The sequence below is a fragment of the Choloepus didactylus genome, chromosome 2, assembly GCF_015220235.1.
Source record: "Choloepus didactylus isolate mChoDid1 chromosome 2, mChoDid1.pri, whole genome shotgun sequence".
In the NCBI taxonomy this organism is placed as follows: Eukaryota; Metazoa; Chordata; class Mammalia; order Pilosa; family Megalonychidae; genus Choloepus; species Choloepus didactylus.
Genome location: NC_051308.1, coordinates 2,569,701 through 2,593,134, shown reverse-complemented (window position 1 = coordinate 2,593,134; position 23,434 = coordinate 2,569,701). Strand labels below are relative to the sequence as shown.

The 23,434-nt window shown below is 41.0% G+C and overlaps 1 protein-coding gene and 1 pseudogene across 2 annotated transcripts in view; one reads left to right on the top strand and one right to left on the bottom strand.

The window, feature by feature from the left end:
- Nucleotides 1-6,411: 6,411 nt before the first annotated feature.
- Nucleotides 6,412-7,034, top strand: LOC119528222 (annotated as a pseudogene).
- A 917-nt stretch (nt 7,035-7,951) lies between these two features.
- The window catches only part of IYD (iodotyrosine deiodinase), a 32,106-nt gene continuing 16,623 nt past the window's right edge, over nt 7,952-23,434 (bottom strand). For both annotated transcript variants that reach the window (XM_037810845.1, XM_037810851.1), the window contains 3 exons: nt 22,892-23,051; nt 18,758-18,914; nt 7,952-9,135 (listed from right to left, as the gene is read on the bottom strand). In XM_037810845.1, coding sequence (XP_037666773.1) covers nt 8,953-9,135; nt 18,758-18,914; nt 22,892-23,051 — 500 coding nt within the window. In that variant the 3' untranslated portion in view covers nt 7,952-8,952. The remainder of the gene's footprint in view (nt 9,136-18,757; nt 18,915-22,891; nt 23,052-23,434) is intronic.

Sequence of the window (23,434 nt, the reverse complement as noted above, 5' to 3'; positions counted from 1 at the left end):
AACAGTTTTTAGTTGTATTTGCTTCTAAATCTTCAGTTATGATAAAGAATCCTCACCACCAGTCTTTATTTTATAAATTAATATTTCCAAATAAGAAATGGTGAACCCCACACACCATTCACCACAGAAAGTCAGTGAACTGTTGGAATCTCTCCTTTTTAACCTTGGATTTGGAAAGAATAGAGCTGGTAATTGGCTGGTACATGTTCCCATTTAGTTTTTATGATTGATCGTAGAAATATGGCTTTAAAAAGGGAAAATGACATTTTGTATGTAAGGCTTGGGGTTGTTTTTTTTTTTTTATTCAATTTTATTGAGATATATTCACATACCCTACAATCATCCAAAATGTATAATCAGTTGTTCACAGTTTCATCATACAGTTGTGCATTCATCACCCCAATCTAGTTTTTGAGCATTTTCCTTGTACCAGAAAAAGTGAAAATAAGAATAAAAAATAAAAGCAAAAAAGAACACCCAAATCATTCCCCCCACCCCATTTTTCATTTAGTTTTTTGTCCCCAGTTTTCTACTCATCCATTCATACACTGGATAAAGGGAGTGTGAGCCACAAGGCTTTCACAATCACACTGTCATAGGTTTGGGGTTGTTTTAATACCTTAATGTAATTTATCATTTTGAAGTGAGCCATTTCTCTCAATTGCTGTGATCTATAGCTTCTATGACTGATATGCTAATTTTCATATTAAAAGTGACCAAAACTGCAGTTCTATGTGATGAACAAACATTGTGGTCTGCCTTAGAAAACTTTCCACATTCAGACTATTTCAAGAGAACTTATATTTAGATAACTTAGTGTAATGTGATCATTTTGAATTAAATTCTATGTATTTGTGCCCAGGAATGCTGGAAGAGGAGAAATATCTCATTAGAAGTTTCTCTCATTATTGTCTATATTTTAACTCTACCTTTCTTCCTGTTTTTTTAAAAATAAGTTTCAATAGTGTCAGTTGACTCAAATCTTTACTGAAAGTAGACATATTAAAAATAAATACGAGAGATTCATATATTTAGCTAAAACTCCTAGAGTATAAGATATGGACTCGACTGTTCAAACAAGTATTTGGATATGTAGTTGTAATGACTTGAAGCTACCATCTATTAGCTTTGATTTCATGATCCTCTATTAGTTTTAATTAGTGGACAACCTGACTGTATTAAGCTTTATTTTCACTCCAGCTTCTCCCCACAAGTTCCCCTTTTCCTGTCTGGTTTCTGCCTCTGAGTCATGAAACTCAGAGTTTTGCTTTCAACATGGAAAAATTTCATGCATGAATGAAAACTGGCATAAGTTAAATCGTTTCATTCCCTGGGACTTTAATTAAGGCAATTGCAGAAGTTTTAATTTAATTACATTTAAACATCTAATTGAAATTGATAAGTCCAGTCTCTTCTAGGTACACAAAGAGTTTGTGAGAAAAGCTTTACAAGGTTCCATTTCAATGTCATGAACTGAGATTTGGCAGAAGGTGGGGGGTAGGGGTCTCATGTTTGATACATTTCTTTTTTGTTTCAGTGGTTAAGATGCAAATCTGAAGCTAGCTATCCTTACATGACCATTAGCCCAATTTTTATTCCTTTGGATATTAATATGATAACTTGTAAAGGTAAAGAAGAAAGAGCATACAGGAACTAGGGGCAGCTGACTTGAGATGTCAGTTTGCAGAGGCCCAGGCTTCGGATGGACTGGTCCCAGCTGCCAACCCAGTGGGGAAGCAGGTGCTTCTCTGTGCTGCTCTGTCCCCCAGCAGGCACCAAGGTGGGGGCTACACCCCAGCCAGCCTGGGTGGGGCCCTGACTCCAGCCACATCACCACTGACTTCTGCTGGGCTGGCTGCAGAGCTGTGCAGGCTTTGAAAACTGCCACGCTGAGACAAAACAGGGGCTTCCTTGGTCTCCCCTACTTCCTGATGTCAATTTGGTCCTACCAGGGGACATGTGACAGGATGCCAAGACAACACTGGCCACCTTCTCATGGAACTAGTGTGGGTTTGATTCATGGCTGAGGATTAATGACAGCTGATCTCCAAGCCTGAATATTCTCCGAGGAGGAGGATGGCTGGAGCAGGTTTTTAATTTTGTGACACTTTGGTGGAAGAGAGTTGGGTGCCATAAGGGCACCTGGGCAGCTTATCAGGATAGGAGCTCACATATTGGGCTCCTGCTGTTTGCCAGGCAATGTTCTAAGGCCCTTAAATGTATTAACTCCATGCCTTGGTTTCCAGGGGCTGTCATAACAAAGTACTAAAAACTGGGTGGCTTCAAACAACAGAAACATATTGTCTCACAGTTCTTGAGGCCAGAGTCTGAAATCAAGGTATCAGCAGGGGGCTGCAGGGATGACTCCCTCCAGGCCTGTCATCTGGCTTTTGGTGATGGCCGGCAATCCTTGGCTTGTGGCACATCTCAATCTCTGCTCTATCACATGGCTGTCTTCTCTGCATCCAAATTTCCTCTGTTCATAAGGACTCCAGTCATATTGGATGATCACCCACCTTAATCTAGTTTGGCCTCATCTTAACTAATCACATCTTCAAAGAGCCTCCTTCTAAGGTCATAGTCATGGGACTGGAATTTAGGATGTGAACACATCTTTTGGGGCACACAGCCATACCCATAATCCTCATGGTCCTTACAATAACCCTATCAGGCAGGGTCCACTCTCTTCATGTTCCCCTTTTCACAAATGAAAGCGCTAGTTGGAGAGGTTGAAATATTTGTCCAGGATCACATGGTTAGGAAGTTGTTCTAGTTTGCTAATGCTGCCAGGATGCAAAACACCAGAAATGGATTGGCTTTTATATAAGGGAGTTTATTTGGTTACAATGTTACAGTCTTAAGGCCATAAAGTGTCCAAGGTAACACATCAGCAATTGGGTACCTTCACTGGAGGATGGCCAATGGTGTCCGGAAAACCTCTGTTAGCTGGGAAGGCACGTGGCTGGCCTCTGCTTGCTCCCAGGTTGCATTTCAAAATGGCGTTCTCCAGAATGTCTTCGTCGGCTTCCAACGGTCATCTTCAAAATGTCTGTCTCAGCTGCAGCAGTGAGCTCCTTATGTCTGAGCTTATATATATGCTTTTTGGTTTCAGCCGATGGACTGGTATCTGAATGTCTACCTCCAAACTATTTGTTCAGGCAGGAAAATAAAGCCCTATATGTTTAAGCCACTGCAGTTGGATTCTTTGTTTATTTCTGCCAAAAGCATCCTTACCTGATATATACATTTTGTTATTCTATTTATAAATCTAATAAATTAAAATAAAATAAAACTAATCACTTCTGGGCAAAGGAGCTCTGGTTAATGTTTGATTAACTCAAGTTGAATAGGCTAAACTTCTTTAAACCATCAATCATATATAAGGTTTGTTAATTAAAATATCTTAAACATAAGATATGTTTAAGAACATAAACATAAATAAGAAACAGACACAAGATTATTCCTACACTTAATATGAATCAATACTTAAATCAATAGTATGGATTTGATTTATTTTATCATCTCCTTATTTAATTTGACATATTCCCAGATTTGGAAAGTCACTTACTCAACAAAGGAACAGATTTACCACCTCAAAGGAGTTGGAGTAACTGGGCCAACAACTCATGCCTCCCCTATGGTGGGGAGGTCAGATAAGTTCAGCCTCTCAGATAAGTTGATCCAGAATCAGGAGGACTCTAGAGCTGGAAGGTGGGTACCCTGAGCCCTTTCCGTGGTTATTATGACAACAGGGGGCTCCAGGTCTGCTCTTTGCAGAGGGATTTGGTTTTAGAACCTTGATTTCCATTACTCATTATTATTTTTTAATTGTTAGACTAGAAGGTAGTTGGCTACTCCACCCTGATCAATTCACTTCCTTTATTATCTTATTGAATTCTGCACTGACTTGGCCCTCTGCAGACATTGCTAAGACATTTCCATCTTGCTCTATAGACATTTTCATGCAGTTGTTTTAATCCTGATTTCTGGGCTCTGCTCTATGACTCCAGTCATAGAGCAATCATAGAGCTCTGCTCTATGTATGATAATGACACATTCCATTCCTCTTCTTTGTGACCTTTTAGAACTTCCCAAAATAGGATTATAGTATGTGCCGGTTTGTATATATTATGAAACCCAGAAAAAGCCATATTCTTTAATGCATTCTTGTAGGGGCAGACATATTAGTGTTGAACTTTGGATTAGGTTGTTTCCATGGAGATGTGCCCCACCCAACTGTGGATGATAACTCTGACTGGATGATTTCCATGGAGGCGTGGCCCCACCCATTCAGCATGGGCCTTGATTAGTTTACTGGGAGCACATATGTGCTCAGACAGAAGGAGCGTGCTTGCTGCAGCCAAGAGGGACACTTTGAAAAACGCTCAGGAGCTGAGAGAGTAGCTGAGACAGACATTTTGAGGATGGCTGTTGCAAGCTGATGCAGACATTTTGGAGAATGCCATTTTTGGAACACAACCTGGGAGCAAGCAGATGCCAGCCAAGTGCCTTTCCAGCTAACAGAGGTTTTCCAAACGCCATTGGCCTTCCTCCAGTAGAGAGAGCAGATACATTTCTCTTACATTTTAGGATGATTTAGTGCTTTAAGGACAAGACTTTTAAAGGGTGTCGTTTTATTTTTTGCCCAAATGTGCAGCGCACATAGCATTAACATTAATAATAATAATAGCAAGAACATACAATAACAACAAACACTCCATAAGCATCTCCTACGGTGCCTATCGGTGCTTGTGGGTCATCTCAGTTAATCCCACAGCAACCCTGAGGTGAGTGGTATGTTTCTCCTCCTTTTACAGATGAAGAAGCTGAGGCTTAGGGAGATGAATTTTTCCACAGCCACCATCTATGGTACTAGGAGAAAAGCTTGACTGCAGGTCTGTCCAGCCTGTGTGTATGGATTTACTGTTAATTCCATCCCCAAAGAGAAGGCTGGCTAGAGCGCTTATTGAATCTGTGCCTTTGTGACTTTGTTCAGCTTCTACGAAAAATCACAGCCACATTTCTGGGGGCAGCTACCTGGAGGACGAGCAGAGCTTTGTGGTCTCACGCAGTAGCCTTGACTTCCTCTTTGTGCTCAAGTGGCCCTGTGCTTGAATGACCCTGGGACCCACACTGGCCGGAGTCCCTCTGCACCCTACACCCAGCTCCCTTCCGTGCTGCTGGGCAAGACTCTACGAAAGAGGTGAGGCTCTCAGCCCTCCCCAGCAAGATGCTGCCTGAGCCCAAACAGCACTTGGATGTAAGAAATAGAAGGGAGGTTCATAAATAGAAATTTAATTTCTTTGTACTGTGATCCAAAATGTGTTTACTGATCTGATTTTTAGAACTCAGAGTATCTTTTTCCTGTAAAAACAATGTTAAGGGCAGTGGTTAGATTCCTGTTCCAGCCTGCAGAAGTCATCTAACAAAGCCACAATGTGGTTAGAACACTGTTCATTTACTAACAAAGAGGAAAGAATGGAGCATCTAGCAGAATACTAATATTTAAAAAAAAATGACTAGAAATAAAATGTATGTAAGAAAATTTGTATTTATTAAAATGCTTGGACTTGAGGGAAAGCAGGTTTAGAGAAAAATGGAGATGTGGTGGAAGATTTGGAGAACTCTAGAAGAAACTTTTGAGAATCTCAAAGGACTTCAGAGGCTGAAAGCACTGGTTCTTATGACGTCTAATTGTATTTTAAAGGAAAGCAAGGTATCCCTTTCCTCTGCTCCAAGCCTGTCACTAGCTCTTACATTCTCCCAGGGCATGTCTGAGCCATGTGATGCCCATTGGAATGGAAAGAAGCAGGAGAGATTTGCCTGAGGGAACAGAGTGAAAAAATAGAAAAGAGGAGAGGATCTGAACAGACAGGTGAGCAGAGTGGTGTGCTGAAAAATTACATGAGCTATGAGAATATTCATCGGACCCCCCTTCTGGAAGGTGGTGGGTGATGGACTAGGTCTGGCAGCTGTGATCCCACCAGTTCCAAAGAGCTTGTCCACATTTAGAGAAAAGGGGTGCATGTGTTTGGTGGGATAGGGTAAAAAAGAAGGGGGGCACAATCAACACTGGGTCTGGCAAATGGTTCTGGAAGAAAAAGATGACAACAAAGAAGGAGGACAAGGTGAAGAAGGAGGAGAAGAAGGAGGAGGAGGTGGAGGAGGAGTCTTGGCTTGTAGTGTTCTCTGATTCCTGCTGCATAAACGCATCCACCATGAGCAACTTCAAGCTACAAATTCTTTAACACCTGGCTCAAACAATTCCTGAATATTTAACAATCAGCTGCCAGGCACCAGTCTGGGCCAGCCCAGCTCCAGTCTACGCGCAGATATTCAGCTAATTATTTCTATGTTTGGAGGCTTGTCAGCATGCCCTCCTGGAGCCCCTTACTGTTCTGTTCTGGGGGCATGTCATTCAAATCTGACAGACTGGGGCTATACAAAAGCAGAGAAGACTTTCAGAAGAGTTTGGTGATTGCTCATGGAGCAGTTGTGTGTGTAGAAAGTGAAATCAGGACCTAGGACGGTGATCCACTCTAAAGCACGACATTATTGCAGAAGCTGGACCAATAGTGACTGGTGAAAGGAACCTAAAAGAAGAACAGGCCCTTATAATAAATGCTCACCTTGATAATATCACCCCTAAGGCTGGAGAATCGGAACCCAAAACCATGATTGTTGGTATCAGTAATTTGTTTGAAGTTGACTGTTATTCTCAGGCTATGAAAATGAGAAATAATAAGGTTATTGGATCAAAAGCATATGTAGGCTGAAATGTAATATTAACAAGTAGTTGCATCATTGTGGCTTGTTGCAACCTGAATGCTTTTGAAGTGATCCCTGAGAATACAGCAATCTGTGGTGCAGACTGCCTTTGTTGGGTGTGGACTGAGCAACCACAGCCCTGGATACTACAGCTGGATTTCCTGGTGAAAATCTTGCCAAACTTCCGCCACCTAAAGAAGACTATGAAAGGGAGCTCAACTCCAGTTAAGAACTAAGAACAATGTATGATACCAAGATAACATTTCATCTTTTGAAAGGGCCACAGTGTTTAAAATGTGGTCTTACCAACTCAGAATAATTTGTGTTGACTTTATTTTGTAAAATTGAGTTAGAGAGGAAAGTAATGAATTTTCATTGTCACTGACCTCTATAGTTTATGTAAAATGTGTTATTTTCCTATATTGTTGCTCCTTTTCTGAAAATGTACAAATTTATTTTTTTCTTTGCTATATAAAATATTGGCTACAAGTTTTAGTTATATAAAAGGTGACCTGTGATAAGAAAGGGCATATTGTTACATGTTTCTATTCTAACATATACTAAACTAAATAAAAGTGCTGAAGACAGGACTTTTGGTGAGCATACTTTAATCAGTTTTTCTACTTCCATGAATTTTCCCAACATAGCTCTTACTTTGTTATGTACTAGCTGTATTAAAGCTAATGCATTTATCTTTTTCTCTTGTGGATTTGTAGCTCTTTAAAACTTCGGGTGAAATCTCAGCAATTGTTGAATAAATTTAGACTTCATTATGTTTTCAATAAAATATTTTTTTCCTTTTTAATAAAACAAAATTAATCAGGGAAAGATGTACTCAGTAAATTAAATATTTTTAAAAAATGATGTCTGAATAAAATGACAAATAAATGACTATTAATTAAGTGGTGTTCCTGGGTTTCTGAGGATTTTGAAACTAAAAGAGATTTTGAGATATTTATAAATACATGAAATTAATTTTTGCATATTACTAATCACTAATTAACTTGTTATAATTTTGTTTAATTATATAGATTTTATTGTAATTCCAAATATTTTGGATAATTCAAGTATATACTGGAACACACTTTAAAGCTCTTGAATCAGTAGGTATTGATAAATACTAAAATACAAAATACTTATATTAATACTAAGATCCTAGAATACTAAGATATTTTCTCTTGAATTAAAAAAATTTAATTATGGGTAGTAAAAAATCCATTTTTGAATTTCTGAAACTGACAGGTACAAATGAATCTTGTTCCAAATTTTAATAGCTTAGTTTTGGTAAAAATACTCATAACTCAAGTTGGAAAACTGTGCTATACATGTAGTAAATTGAATAGAAAGCATTTGAAAAAGGAGAACATCAAATACACATCTCTTTTCTGATAACTGCTACTTATCCATTTTTCAGACTGATGATCAGTTCAGAATTTTGTTGGGCACAGACATTTTTTAGATAAGAGATCAGAAATTGCAAAACTGTCTTTGAAATGCTACACCTGTTAGAAATGTTGTAGGTTATACATCAGTCTCATGTGAATTTAGTTTGTGTAGTTTAATTAATTGACACCCCAAGAATCTTCCAGTTTTGTGAACGAGTTTCTGAATATTACCATAAAGTACAGTTTCTGAGTCTTTGGAGGGGTGAAAAAAACTGACAGACTATCCAAGATCAGTAAAAGAATGTATCTCAAAAGTCAATCCTTTGTTAAAAAGCCACCAGAAATCAGAGGGTGGAAGGCCATTTGATTAGTCTAAATTTAAATTCAAGAATCCTCACGTGGCTAAGTTCTTGGGGTTACATCAAATTACCTGTTGACTCTTTCCATTGTGTATAAAAGCAAACGATAAAAAGCGCCAGTGATTTTCTGGAAAAAATTTTTAAAGCCTAAAATCTGGGGCATGTTCTTAGTCAAACCTGAATGTATTTCCAGAGTGGACAAGACGTTGATGAGTACTGCACGCTGCTGTCTTACTGTGTGCATCCTAATCACACTATCAGAAACAGACCTGAACCTGACGGGACCCCCTATGCCAGAGGGAGTGGCCGCCCCCGTGGGCTGGAGTGCTGAGAAGATTCAACATCTACAGGAAAAGCAGCAATAAATCTGAGAGGACCCAGTGAGCCCAGGAGAGAGGTCAGGACGGCGTCACCGAGCGGCTCCTTTCACGGTCTCGCGTCTACACGGTCACCAAGATCTGATCCAGAGGTTTCCGCTTTAGGTCGGGCACAGTGGCCTCTTGGCTGGCGTACCCCACGGGGAGCAGCATCAGCAGCTTTTCATTTGTGGGGCGACCCAGGAGCACCCTCAGTCGAGGGCCGCAGTTGAGAGGGGTTGTGGTGACAGTAACCAGGCCTGCGTACTGAAACAGGAGAGGAAAAGAAAACATTTCAAGTCACAGGTTTTCCTTCCAGCCTGGGGACAGTCTCACCCTAGAAGACCTCTAGTCCCAGCAGCTCCCTGATGTCGGACGGCAGAGGGGCTGCCTGAATCTTACCTGCACACCTCGACCTCCCCACACCCCACCTTTTTTACCAAGCAGCGGGAACCCTCTTGGAAAACAAAAAACAAAAACAAAAACAAAAACAAAAACAAAAAACACTAGTCTTATTTTTCATTGGTGCTTAATTTCATGGAAAGAAATTTGGGGAACCAAAAACCAACAACAAAAGGAACGACAAAACCAACGGGGTGTGCCTTAGAATTATAGACCAACAAAGGCGGCAGAACGTCCTCCCACGCTGGAAATACCCAAGTCCACTGACAGAGGGCGCTGTGGCCGAGGGACACCTTGAGGGTAGCGGGAGAAAACCCATCCACCTCTCCCCAAGCCCCTCCAAATAATAAACATCTAAGAAAAAGCAATGAATCTGCTAGACCCGCGTGGCTTCCACGTGCTTCCCCAGCCGTGTTCTCCCCGCCCCCCATCAGACTCCCACGGCTGAGCCTGAACCATGGAGACATTCTGGGGCTGCCTCGGAATGCACCATGCAACTGTTCAGAAGGGGGTTTCCTGGAGATTTCTCTTTTCTCCCTCACATACCCTGACCTGCACTCTGAATCATGCTTTCTGGAAAGCTAGGGGGCAGCAAAGTCAACAGTAAAGCTGGAAGGATTGCTGGCTTGGAAGGCAGGGACACTGTGAGCTGAACTCCCCTCCGCCAAAACTGCTTCTTGCGGGACCCTCAAATGGGGGGTGTTGCCCTGTGGCCCCATCCCTGCAGGGATTCCTTTACTCATTTGCTTACAGATTCAGGAATGAAAGAAAATGCCAACTCCTTTAAAACAATTCTTCAAGCAATCTAAAATACATTCCTTGTTTGTGTTATTTTATAAGATATTTTCAGCATACTTATTTTTTCTTTGAGACAGTGAAGAAGTACCCAGTTTTTCTGGTATCACTTGGCCCTTGAAAGTATGATAACTGGCTGTTATAATTTAGCTTACTTTATTTATTTTACCTGTTTGCTGCCTCTCCATGCTCTACTCAGGCCCTGCTCTCTGCCAGAATATACGGTTCATGAGGCAACTCCAGGATCTGTCACGTCGAAGGAGCTCGGTAAACATGAATGAATTGAATCTGGTGAAAGGTGTACTTTGAGCGGCTCCATTTCATGCTTAGCACTGCCCTAGCTGCTATGTAGTTGGAAAACTTTAAGCACATGGATATCGTCAGCATCAGCCCAGCTCCTCAAGAAAGGAGCCTAAGACAGGGTCATCCCATTGCTTTTTTTTTTTTTTTTTTTTTTTTTTTTTTTTAATCATCATTTTATTGAGATATATTCACATACCACGCAGTCATACAAAACAAATTGTACTTTCGATTGTTTACAGTACCATTACATAGTTGTACATTCATCACCTAAATCAATCCCTGACACCTTCATTAGCACACACACAAAAATAACAAGAATAATAATTAGAGTGAAAAAGAGCAATTGAAGTAAAAAAGAACACTAGGTACCTTTGTCTGTTTGTTTGCTTCCCCTACTTTTCTACACATTGATCCATAAACTAGACAAAGTGGAGTTTGGTCCTTATGGCATTCCCAATCCCACTGTCACCCCTCATAAGCTACATTTTTATACAACTGTCTTCGAGATTCATGGGTTCTGGGTTGTAGTTTAATAGTTTCAGGTATCCACCACCAGCTACCCCAATTCTTTAGAACCTAAAAAAGGTTGTCTAAAGTGTGCGTAAGAGTGCCCACCAGAGTGATCTCTCGGCTCGTTTTGGAATCTCTCTGCCACTGAAGCTTATTTCATTTCCTTTCACATCCCCCTTTTGGTCAAGAAGATGTTCTCCATCCCACGATGCCGGGTCTACATTCCTCCCCGGGAGTCATATTCCACGTTGCCAGGGAGATTCACTTCCCTGGGTGTCTGATCCCACGTAGGGGGGAGGGCAGTGATTTCACCTTTCAAGTTGGCTTAGCCAGAGAGAGAGGGCCAGATCTGAGCAACAAAGAGGCATTCAGGAGGAGACTCTTAGGCACAAATACAGGGAGGCCTAGCCTCTCCTTTGCAGCAACCGTCTTCCCAAGGGTAAAACTTATGGTAGAGGGCTCAACCCATCAAACCACCAGTCCCCTATGTCTGTGGTCATGTTAGCAACCATGGAGGTGGGGTAGGCGAATACCCCTGCATTCTCCACAGGCTCCTCAAGGGGGCACTACATCTTTTTTTTTTTTTCCCTTTTTTGTCTTTTTTCTTTTTTTCTTTTTTTTTTTTTTTTTTAACTTTCCCTTCTTTTTTCAAATCACCTGTATGAAAAAAAAAGTTAAAAAGAAAACAAACATACAATAAAAGAGCATTTCAAAGAGACCATAGCAAGGGAGTAAGAAAAAGACAACTAACCTAAGATAACTGCTTAACTTCCAACATGTTCCTACTTTACCCCAAGAAAGTTACATACTATAGCAACATTTCAGTGAACTTGTTCCTACTACATCCATCAGAAATTAACAGACCATAGTCATTTCTGGGCATCCCCAGAACGTTAAATAGCTTATCTGTTCTTCTTGGATTATTGTTCCCCCTTCCTTAATTGCTCTCTACTGCTAGTTCCCCTATATTCTACATTATAAACCATTTGTTTTACATTTTTCAAAGTTCACATTAGTGGTAGCATATAATATTTCTCTTTTTGTGCCTGGCTTATTTCGCTCAGCATTATGTCTTCAAGGTTCATCCATGTTGTCATATGTTTCACCAGATCATTCCTTCTTACTGCCGCGTAGTATTCCATCGTGTGTATATACCACATTTTATTTATCCACTCATCTGTTGATGGACATTTGGGTTGTTTCCATCTCTTGGCAATTGTGAATAATGCTGCTATGAACATTGGCGTGCAGATATCTGTTCGTGTCACTGCTTTCCGATCTTCCGGGTATATCCCGAGAAGTGCAATCGCTGGATCGAATGGTAGCTCTATCTCTAGTTTTCTAAGGAACTGCCAGACTGACTTCCAGAGTGGCTGAACCATTATACAGTCCCACCAACAATGAATAAGAGTTCCAATTTCTCCACATCCCCTCCAGCATTTGTAGTTTCCTGTTTGTGTAATGGCAGCCATTCTAACCGGTGTTAGATGGTATCTCATTGTGGTCTTAATTTGCATCTCTCTAATAGCTAGTGAAGCTGAACATTTTTTCATGTGTTTCTTGGCCATTTGTATTTCCTCTTCAGAGAACTGTCTTTTCATATCTTTTGCCCATTTTATAATTGGGCCGACTGTACTATTGTCATTGAGTTGTAGGATTTCTTTGTATATGCAAGATATCAGTCTTTTGTCAGATACATGGTTTCCAAAAATTTTTTCCCATTGAGTTGGCTGCCTCTTTACCTTTTTGAGAAATTCCTTTGAGGTGCAGAAACTTCTAAGCTTGAGGAGTTCCCATTTATCTATTTTCTCTTTTGTTGCTTGTGCTTTGGGTGTAAAGTCTAGGAAGTGGCCTCCTAATACAAGGTCTTGAAGATGTTTTCCTACATTATCTTCTAGGAGTTTAATGGTACTTTCTTTTATATTGAGATCTTTGGTCCATTTTGAGTTAATTTTTGTGTAGGGGGTGAGGTAGGGGTCCTCTTTCATTCTTTTGGATATGGATATCCAACTCTCCCAGCCCCATTTGTTGAAAAGACCATTATGGCTCAGTTCGGTGACTTTGGGGGCCTTATCAAAGATCAGTCGGCCATAGATCTGAGGGTCTATCTCTGAATTCTCAATTCGATTCCATTGATCTATATGTCTATCTTTGTGCCAGTACCATGCTGTTTTGGCAACTGTGGCTTTATAATAAGCTTCAAAGTCAGGGAGTGTAAGTCCTCCCACTTCGTTTTTCTTTTTTAAAGTGTCTTTAGCAATTCGAGGCATCTTCCCTTTCCAAATAAATTTGATAACTAGCTTTTCCAAGTCTGCAAAGTAGGTTGTTGGAATTTTGATTGGGATTGCATTGAATCTGTAGATGAGTTTGGGTAGAATTGACATCTTAATGACATTTAGCCTTCCTATCCATGAACATGGAATATTTTTCCATCTTTTAAGGTCCCCTTCTATTTCTTTTAGTAGAGTTATGTAGTTTTCTTTGTATAGGTCTTTTACATCTTTGGTTAAGTTTATTCCTAGGTACTTGATTTTTTTAGTTGCTATTGAAAATGGTATCTTTTTCTTGAGTGTCTCTTCAGTTCGTTCATTTCTAGCATATAGAAACATTACTGACTTATGTGCATTAATCTTGTATCCCGCTACTTTGCTAAATTTGTTTATTAGCTCTAGTAGGTGTATCGTTGATTTCTCAGGGTTTTCTAGATATAAGATCATATCATCTGCAAACAATGACAGTTTTACTTCTTCTTTTCCAATTTGGATGCCTTTTATTTCTTTGTCTTGCCGGATTGCCCTGGCTAGCACTTCCAGCACAATGTTGAATAACAGTGGTGACAGCGGGCATCCTTGTCTTGTTCCTGATCTTAGAGGGAAGGCTTTCAGTCTCTCACCATTGAGTACTATGCTGGCTGTGGGTTTTTCATATATGCTCTTTATCATGTTGAGGAAGTTTCCTTCAATTCCTACCTTTTGAAGTGTTTTTATCAAAAAGGGATGTTGGATTTTGTCAAATGCTTTTTCAGCATCTATTGAAATGATCAGTTGATTTTTCCCTTTCGAGTTTTTAATGTGTTGTAATACATTGATTGTTTTTCTTATGTTGAACCATCCTTGCATGCCTGGAATGAACCCCACTTGGTCATGGTGTATGATTTTTTTAATGTGTCTTTGGATTCGATTTGCAAGTATTTTGTTGAGGATTTTTGCATCTATATTCATTAGGGAGATTGGCCGGTAGTTTTCCTTTTTTGTAGCATCTTTGCCTGGTTTTGGTATTAGATTGATGTTAGCTTCATAAAATGAATTAGGTAGTGTTCCATTTTTTTCAATGTTTTGAAAGAGTTTGAGTAAGATTGGTGTCAGTTCTTTCTGGAAAGTTTGGTAGAATTCCCCTGTGAAGCCATCTGGCCCTGGGCATTTATTTGTGGGAAGATTTTTGATGACTGATTGGATCTCTTTGCTTGTGATGGGTTGGTTGAGGTCTTCTATTTCTTCTCTGGTCAGTCTAGGTTGTTCATATGTTTCCAGGAAATTGTCCATTTCTTCTACATTATCCAGTTTGTTGCCATACAGTTGTTCATAATATCCTCTTATAATTTTTTTAATTTCTTCAGGATCTGCAGTTATGTCACCTTTTTCATTCATTATTTTGTTTATATGGGTCTTCTCTCTTTTTGATTTTGTCAGTCTAGCTAGGGGCTTGTCAATCTTGTTGATCTTCTCAAAGAACCAACTTTTGGTGATATTTATCCTTTCTATTGTTTTTTTGTTCTCTATGTCATTTATTTCTGCTTTAATCCTTGTTATTTCTTTTCTTGTACTTGGTTTAGGATTGGTTTGCTGTTCATTTTCTAGCTTCTTCAGTTGATCCATTAGTTCTTTGATTTTGGCTCTTTCTTCCTTTTTAATATATGCGTTTAGTGCTATAAATTTCCCCCTTAGCACTGCTTTTGCTGCATCCCATAGGTTTTGGTATGTTGTGTTCTCATTTTCATTCGTCTCTATATATTTAGCAATTTCTCTTGCTATTTCTTCTTTAACCCACTGATTGTTTAGGAGTGTGTTGTTTAACCTCCAGGTATTTGTGAATTTTCTAAGTCTCTGATGGTTATTGACTTCTAATTGTATTCCATTGTGGTCAGAGAATGTGCTTTGAATAATTTCAATCTTTTTAAATTTATTGAGGCTTGTTTTATGTCCCAGCATATGATCTATTCTGGAGAAAGTTCCGTGAGCACTAGAAAAGTATGTGTATCCTGTTGATTTGGGATGTAATGTCCTGTAGATGTCTGTTAAATCTAATTCATTTATCAGATTGTTTAGGTTTTCAATTTCCTTATTGGTCTTCTGTCTGGTTGATCTATCTATAGGAGAGAGTGTTGTGTTGAAGTCTCCCACAATTATTGTGGAAACATCAATTGCTTCCTTTAGTTTTGCCAATGTTTCTCTCATGTATTTTGTGGCACCTTGATTGGGTGCATAGACATTTACGATTGTTATTTCTTCTTGCTGAATTGCCCCTTTATTAGTATGTAGTGGCCTTCTTTGTCTCTCAAAACATCCCTGCATTTGAAGTCTATTTTATCTGAGATTAATATTGCTACACCTGCTTTCTTTTGGCTGTAGCTTGCATGAAATATTTTTTTCCATCCTTTCACTTTCAGTTTCTTTGTGTCCCTGTGTCTAAGATGAGTCTCTTGTATGCAACATATTGATGGTTCATTTTTTTTGATCCATTCTGCGAATCTATATCTTTTAATTGGGGAGTTTAATCCATTTACATTCAACGTTAAAACCGTGAAGGCATTTCTTGAATCGGCCATCTTATCCTTTGGATCATGTTTGCCATATTTTTCCCTCTCTCTATTAATATCCTTTATTGTACCCATACCGAATCTCTTTAGTACTGAACCTTTCTCCAAGTCTCTCTGTCCTGTCTTTGTTTCTCTGTCTGTAGGGCTCCCTTTAGTATCTCCAGTAGGGCAGGTCTCTTGTTAGCAAATTCTCTCAGCATTTCTTTGTCTGTGAAAAATTTAAGCTCTCCCTCAAATTTGAAGGGGAGCTTTGCTGGATAAAGTATTCTTGGCTGGAAATTCCTCTCACTCAGAATTTTAAATATATCGTGCCACTGCCTTCTCGCCTCCATGGTGGCTGCTGAGTAGTCACTACTTAGTCTTATGCTGTTTCCTTTGTATGTGGTGAATTGCTTTTCTCTTGCTGCTTTCAGAACTTGCTCCTTCTCTTCTATGTTTGACAGTGTGATCAGTATATGTCTCGGAGTGGGTTTTTTTGGATTTATTCTATTTGGAGTTCGCTGAGCATTTATGATTTGTGTATTTATGTTGTTTAGAAGATTTGGGAAGTTTTCCCCAACAATTTCTTTGAATACTCTTCCTAGACCTTTACCCTTTTCTTCCCCTTCTGGGACACCAATGAGTCTTATATTCGGACGTTTCATAATATCTATCATATCCCTGAGGTCCATTTCGAGTTTTTCAATTTTTTTCCCCATTCTTTCTTTTATGTTTTCATTTTCCATTCTGTCATCTTCCAGGTCACTGATTCGTTGTTCAACTTCCTCTAGTCTTGTACTATGAGTGTCCAGAATCTTTTTAATTTGGTCAACAGTTTCTTTAATTTCCATAAGATCATCCATTTTTTTATTTAGTCTTGCAATGTCTTCTTTATGCTCTTCTAGGGTCTTCTTGATTTCCTTCATATCCCGTACTAGGGTCTCATTGTTCATCTTTAGTTCTTTGAGTAGCTGCTCTAGGTGTGTCTCTTCTGGTCTTTTGATTTGGGTGCTTGGGCTTGGGTTATCCATATCGTCTGGTTTTTTTCATATGCTTTATAATTTTCTGTTGTTTTTGGCCTCGTGGCATTTGCTGACCTTGATAGGGTTCTTTTAGGGTTTGTAGACCAGTTGAAGTCCTTATCTCTAATTTATCAGATCTACAGCTTCGTGGAGTACACTTTCTCTAACTAACCAGCAGGTGGCGTCCACGAGCCACCTGTTCTCCACAAGCCAGATCTCCCCCACTTAGCCTTTTTGGTGAGTGGGGGAGTGAGTCTTGTGGGGCCCAATTGGTGTCCCAAGCTTGCGTGTGTAGTTGGTGTTGCCTGCCCTGTATGTGGGGCGTGTTTCTGGGCAGTCGGGGAGGGGGGGTGGCCCTAACAATCAAATCTCCCTGATGATCCTAGAGTTTTAAAGCTACTGCAATAGTCTAATCCTTCAGTTCAGTCCTGCCACAGTTTGTCTTGCCACTGACCCACAAGTCTTTGGTATTGGCGTATGGCTCCTGAGACTTGCAAGTGGGCCCCTCTTCCAGGCTGTGCACCCCGGGTCCTCTGTTGAGGGATGACTGTGCTATGTCGCAGGTGAGTGCCGTCCCCCCAGGGCAGTTCTGGGCTGCTGGGCTGTGTTGGGAGGCTCCCAGTCTGCTCAAATGATGGCTGAATGGGGCTCTGTTAATTCACACTGCTCCCCCTTCCCAGCTCTGGGACATTCAGCTGAGGTTGCAGGGAAGGCTAATGACCACGCCCAGTTTTGTGGTGTGTGCCTGTTATTTGAAGCACTTCCGTCACACTGGGTTGTCTGGGGCAGCTCTGGGCTATGGGGCTGGTGATGGGCAGGAGTGTTTCCTGTCCACCAGGATGGTGGCTGTGAGCGGACACCCCCCTTTTCTTGGGAAGTTGTGTTGTTTAGTGAATTTTCTCAGCCACTGGATTATTGCCTTTTGTCTCAGAGCTCTCTTAGTTCTGCTCTTGACTTGACGTGCCCAAATTTCAATTCTTTGAAGCTTTCTGTATTGAGCTTCTTAGAGTAATTGTTTTAGAAAAAGCAAAAAGGATTTAAAAAAAAAAAAAAAAAAAAAAAAAAAAAAAAAAAAAACGGCCCTCCTCAGAGATCTAATGGGTTATTGAAATGCTAATAGACAAAACAACCAGGGCCATTAAGGAAAAGTGCCCAGGGCAGAGAGATCAGCCTTGCTTCGGGATTTGCATATGCGCCTCAAGGCCTGATCTCCGCCCTTCCCCTTTCTGTGTTCACCAGAACTCCAAAAATCCTCTGCTTTTATTTTGGAGTTTTTCGTGTTGTTTTTTTTCTATGCCTGTCTCCTCTCTGCTGGGCTGGCTGCTCTCAGAGTCTCTGGTGTCTGGCCTCAGTCTATCTATGGTTGGAGTTTGAATCAGTAGAATGAGTTTCCGGTAAGAGCAGCCACTGCAATTCTCCCTTCTCCTTCCTGGAGCTGACAGCCCCTCCTCCCCCGGGACTGAGCCTGGCAGGGAGGGGCGCGGGTCCCCTGGCCGCAAAAACTTACAGATTTCGCTGATCTCAGCAGTTCCACGTTTTCATGAGTGTTGTATGAAGTATGCCCAAAGACAGATTGCTCTGTGGTGTCCAGTCCACGCAGTTCCTGGCTTTTTACCTACTTTCCTGGAGGAGTAACTAAAACATACAGCTCACCAGTCTGCCATCTTGCCCCCCCCATTGCTTTTTAATAATGTCTGCTCAAACATCTAGAACATCAGTCTCTGTGACTGCCAGGCTCAGAAGTCCTTCACACTGGTCTGCCCAAACCCTTGAAGCTTCATTTTGATGCCTATGAAGGCCAGAGCAACGACGATTTTCCTGACCTTAAAATGACATTGGAAATGAACTTCCAGAAGAATTCTGGCTTGTCAACCATTCTACTCACCAACCCAGGTCTCCAGAGTCAGTTTTCCCATCAGGCTGACCCTACTTAGGAATTCAGCTTTTGGTAAACAATTCCCAAATGTCCCTGAATCAGAAACTCCATGAAATATTGGGACAGGTCCACTTTTTTGTCCCCAATTACTATTCCTCTCCCAGGGCCTGGTGGGAGGTGACGTACCTGCAGCGCGGCCAGGAGGATGCCACAAGCAATGGAAACGCTGATCTCGTTGTAGTAGTGGACCCTTTTCTTGCCATTTGCAGCAAAACCATGCACTTGTTTGAAAATGAGAATCAAAACAGGGGCTGTGTCCAAGTACTCTTTAATCCAGTTGGTTCTGGGGGAGAAAAGAAGAGATTCTGGAGAATATTTGCTCTTAATGAGTTTTTATCTCTTCCCTTAGTTTATTTACACTAAAATTAAAATACCACTTATCCTTTGGGTTTCGATTGAAAAAGAGCAGGATTTGGTTTTTCGTTTCTTTGTTTGTGTCTTGTTCATCTTTTCTGCCCAAGGCCATTCATAATAAGTGTCTGGGATGGCAAGGCATAGCAAATGCTGAATGATTGAAAGACGGAGCCTATAACCCAAAGGTCTCTAACCTAAAACCCATTCAGTGCTATTAAAGACATAAATGCCAAGAGCACTGGGAGCCCCAAAAATGAAATGTTCATTTTGAATAAGAAGATAGGAAGGATGTTTCCCAGGGTGACCTTTAAGCTGGGCACTAAAGGCCAGGAAGAGAAGGGGGGTGGGGAGAACATCCCAGGCAGAGAGTAGAAATTAGTAAAGGCACTCTGGGTAGCAGGGTGCATGGCCAGGCAGAGAATTTCCAGAAACCTGGCAGGCTGGAGTATGGGGTGCATGGTAGGAACAGGGTGGGGGTGGGGGTGGGTCACCCATAGACTTTGCAGGGTCCCAGACTTTGTTTGGTGGGGAATGGAGGGTTGCCACAGGCTTCTGAGCAGCCCATGATCAGAGGTCTGAAAGAAGGATATGGGTATAGGAGAGGCAGGTTGGAGAGAGGTCAGACAAGAGACAGAGGCGATGGCCCAGGCAGGAGGGTGGGCTGGAGGGGAGGGAACAGTGCAGGAGAATGTGGGATTGTATCAATATTAGAATCGATGGAGTTGGTACAGGAGTGGACCAGGGAGGAGCCAAAGATGACGAGGTTCAACAAAGATCACAGGTGGGTGGAGGCTGGTGACAGAGAAAAGAAAGGGAACTTGTAGGGGACAGGGGATAGTCATTTGAGGCATAAACATTGAGCTTAAATTTTTGTTTTTTGGTTCAGAGCATGTCTTTCTCTATTCTATTACCCTACACCATACACATTGGCAAAAGTTTCATTCTGGTGCAGATATTCAAAGGAAAGATGTTCATGTAGTCCTAGTATATTGGAATTTTTTTCTTAGGACATATTACATCAGTAATTAGCAAGAGGTGGCTGCCATTCATTTCCTTTTTAGCCTCATTATGCTTTGTTGTTTTAAAACACTACATGCAGGTCTCATTTTTCCATGGCTTCTCTTACACTATTAACTTCTATAGATTACATTTTCACAGCTCCATTTCCATTCTTCACCCAGCTTAGTCACCTTTGAGTCTTATCAATTCTTTCCTCCTTTCAGAGAGGGAGGGTTGACAGTTCAGAATTCAAACTCTGGAGCCAGAGCTTGGTTCGCTTGGGGCGGGTTACCTCACCTGTCTGTGACTCAGTGTCCTCATCTATAAAATGGACTATTGCACACCCACCTCACACAGTTGTCATGAGGGTGAAATAAGTTCAAATATATAAAGTGCTTAGAACAGTACCTACCTCATAGTGCCAGGGATGTGTTAGCTAACTAGTAATTTTTAAAGATTTTTGCATTTATTTTGCATAGGTATGCATTGACAGCTGATGTTTTGGTTCATTCAACTGTACAAGAATTTACTATGACATCACATTAAAGCTAATAAAAAGACAGTGATGAGCCAGACCTGTTACGAGAAAGATGAGTCGCACCTCCTGGTTGGGCTGAAGGGTTCATGCAAACAAGGAAGGAAAGAGAAGGTCTGGAAGGGAAGGTGGGCTCCAGACTGTATAATGAACTTTTAATGACAATGGTTCTGAGTGGAGGTGATGCAAACAGGATGACGGGAAATATGTTCATTTGCAACTCAGTTCAGCAAATCTTTATACAAGTACCTACTATATGTCAGCACCATGATGAAAGGTACAATGTAAGACTCTTTAAAACCTGGGGTCCTTGGATCCCTAAAGTTCTTTACATATATGTGTGCACGCACATTTTCTAGAGAGGTCCATAATTTTAATTGGATTATCAAGGGTGTGTGGGTCTATAGCAAAAGTTTTTTAAGATGGCTTAGAAAGTAAGAAGAAAAGTAAAACAATAATTAAAATGCTATGTGGTAATAGCTATTTGAAATGCATGGAAGGTGTATTTATTAGGTGCTGGGGCACATAGATGAGATGCAACTAATTCTGCCTTCAGTGAGTGGGGGGAGAGAGGGTAGTGAGCACACTCAGAGTACACGTCTCTCTAAGTTTAGAAACTAAACTTGACTTACCCATCACCTTTTCCCCGTGAGTATTGCAATTCAATTTTTATATTCGTTATTAATATCCGCATGTGTTCCAGGGCACAGTAATGAGTTACAACCTGATAAGACATCAGTTTTGAGAGGACCTACATATCTTAGGAGAAAATTGCCCCTTGGGAGCCAAATAAGTGAATCAGGAGCAGGGCCAGGAAACCATCTTATCAACCCCTGCTCCAACTGCTTGGCGAGGAGCCCTCCCTCTCTCTTCTATCCTTCAAGACTGGGGTCTCCCTGACCTTTTTTGGGCTTGTCAGGGGGTTGGGTGGCTGGTGCCCTTAACTGACCCCTAAAGCCCACCAGCTGGGAGCCAGAGTCATTAGAGACCCTCTGCATTTGAAGTCAACAGTTTTGTTTCATTTTCCTGAATATGTGTGTTTTTTTCCCCTTTTTAAACTCACAAGCCATGTTAAGTGGTCTCTGATCACTGCTTTTCCCTTTTGTGAGTCACTACATAGTGCTGCTGTATGCATATTTTTTGTGTAGTTGCTAATTTTTATTAAATTCTAGTTTTTTTCATTAAATGAATTTGACTTTCTTTTCTGTAAAAGAGAGAGAGAGAGAGTAGGAGAGAGAAGGACCAGTGCCCACTCCCATTCACCCTCAGAATCAAAGACATTGGGGGGCAGGAAATCACTTTTGTAAAGAGGATTCTTCCTCTGCTAGAGGAGGGGGTGGTGGTGGGATCTCAGCATCATCTCTGATCCCAATGCTTTAAAATGAACAAAGCTGCATTAAAAAGAACTGAAACAACTATTTTAATTACAAAAGTGACTGGGAAGTTATGGATTCCCTTCTGAGACATTGTGAAGAGGGAAAAAGGGCTCAATGAAGAAGAATTAGTTGTAGGTCCTGGAAAAAGTGAGACCCTCTCCTGTACCTACCCTAATACACCAAGGCATCACGGTAAACTGGTTTCCCTGAATCTCACTCCACTTCCGGCCTGGAGATCAGGAAGTCCGAGAAGCTGCCATTGCCTAGCGGATGTTCATCACCTTGCACACTAAGAATACAACCTGCTCAGTAAAATCATTTGAAAGACCTGATCGCTTTAACAAAATGTAATTGGCCTCACTAAGGATCCTGAAAAGTATTTCCCAATCTTACCTCCCAGATGGGGAAAACTAAAGTAATTCTCCAAAGTTGTATTTACTGAAGAATTATTTGGGTCAGGGCCTATTTATTCAGTTACTGAACACTCACATGGTGCTGACTATGCATCATTGTTGCTCTGTGTGCCGCAATTCATCTAAATCACATCATGAAGAAAGAACTAGAGTTATTCCCATTTTGCAGCTGAGGAAGTTGAGGCACAGAGAGGTTAATAAGTGTAAGCTTCAGATTTGAACCCAAGCAGCCTGGCTTGGAAGGCCCTACCCTTAGCCTTTAATTTAATCCTGACCCCAAGTTTTTAACCTTATCATTATGTGTAAAACAACCAGAAGCTTAGAGAGGTCTTGCAATTGGAAAACCACGTCCAAGGTCTTGCAATTGGAAAACCAGGTGTTGGATCAGAATGTAGATCTGATTCCAGCCTGCATTCCTGCACACTCCACCATACCTGCAGCTCCAGGAAATACAGAGACGCTCCCAGGTTCCCTTCAGAGGCAGAAAAAAATGCATCCATGCTTCAAACAAAACTAGGAAACTGGGGTCATGGCTACTTCATTGTAAAAAGCCCCACATCCCTCATTCCAATGCCTGCCGTACCTCAATTTCTTCAGGTCTGTGACCCATCTGTGCCCCATTCTTTTCGTGTAGTTGATTTCCTCTTCTTCCTCGATGATCTCCCGAATCTTATGCTTCATGTCTGGGTCCTTCACAACCACAAAGGTCCATGGCTCTGTATGGGCTCCACTTGGGGCTGTTCCTGCCCCCCATTAAATTGAAATGAGAACATTAAAACTGCAGGAAGATGTGATGATGTTAGTTACTAAGTATGACAATCATCCTTCCTCAAAGCGAAGTTAGAGAATCTAGAAAACAAAGTGTTTGGCAGTGATTCGGACACATTGCTGTGGCTTCCAATTGGTTCAGCATCACTTTAGTTGTCTCGGAACCGACCAACAGGATTGGAGGCCAGTTGTTCTAGGATGTGGGGATTTGTCACCACTTTCTAATAACCTGGGAGAAGACATCTCTAGGTGCTCGCACCATGAAGGAAACCTCAAGGGGGCATTCTGACAACCAACATTCTCCATAATGTCATTTGTTTTGACATTCTTGTAAAAGGATAAAGTCATGAAGCTTATT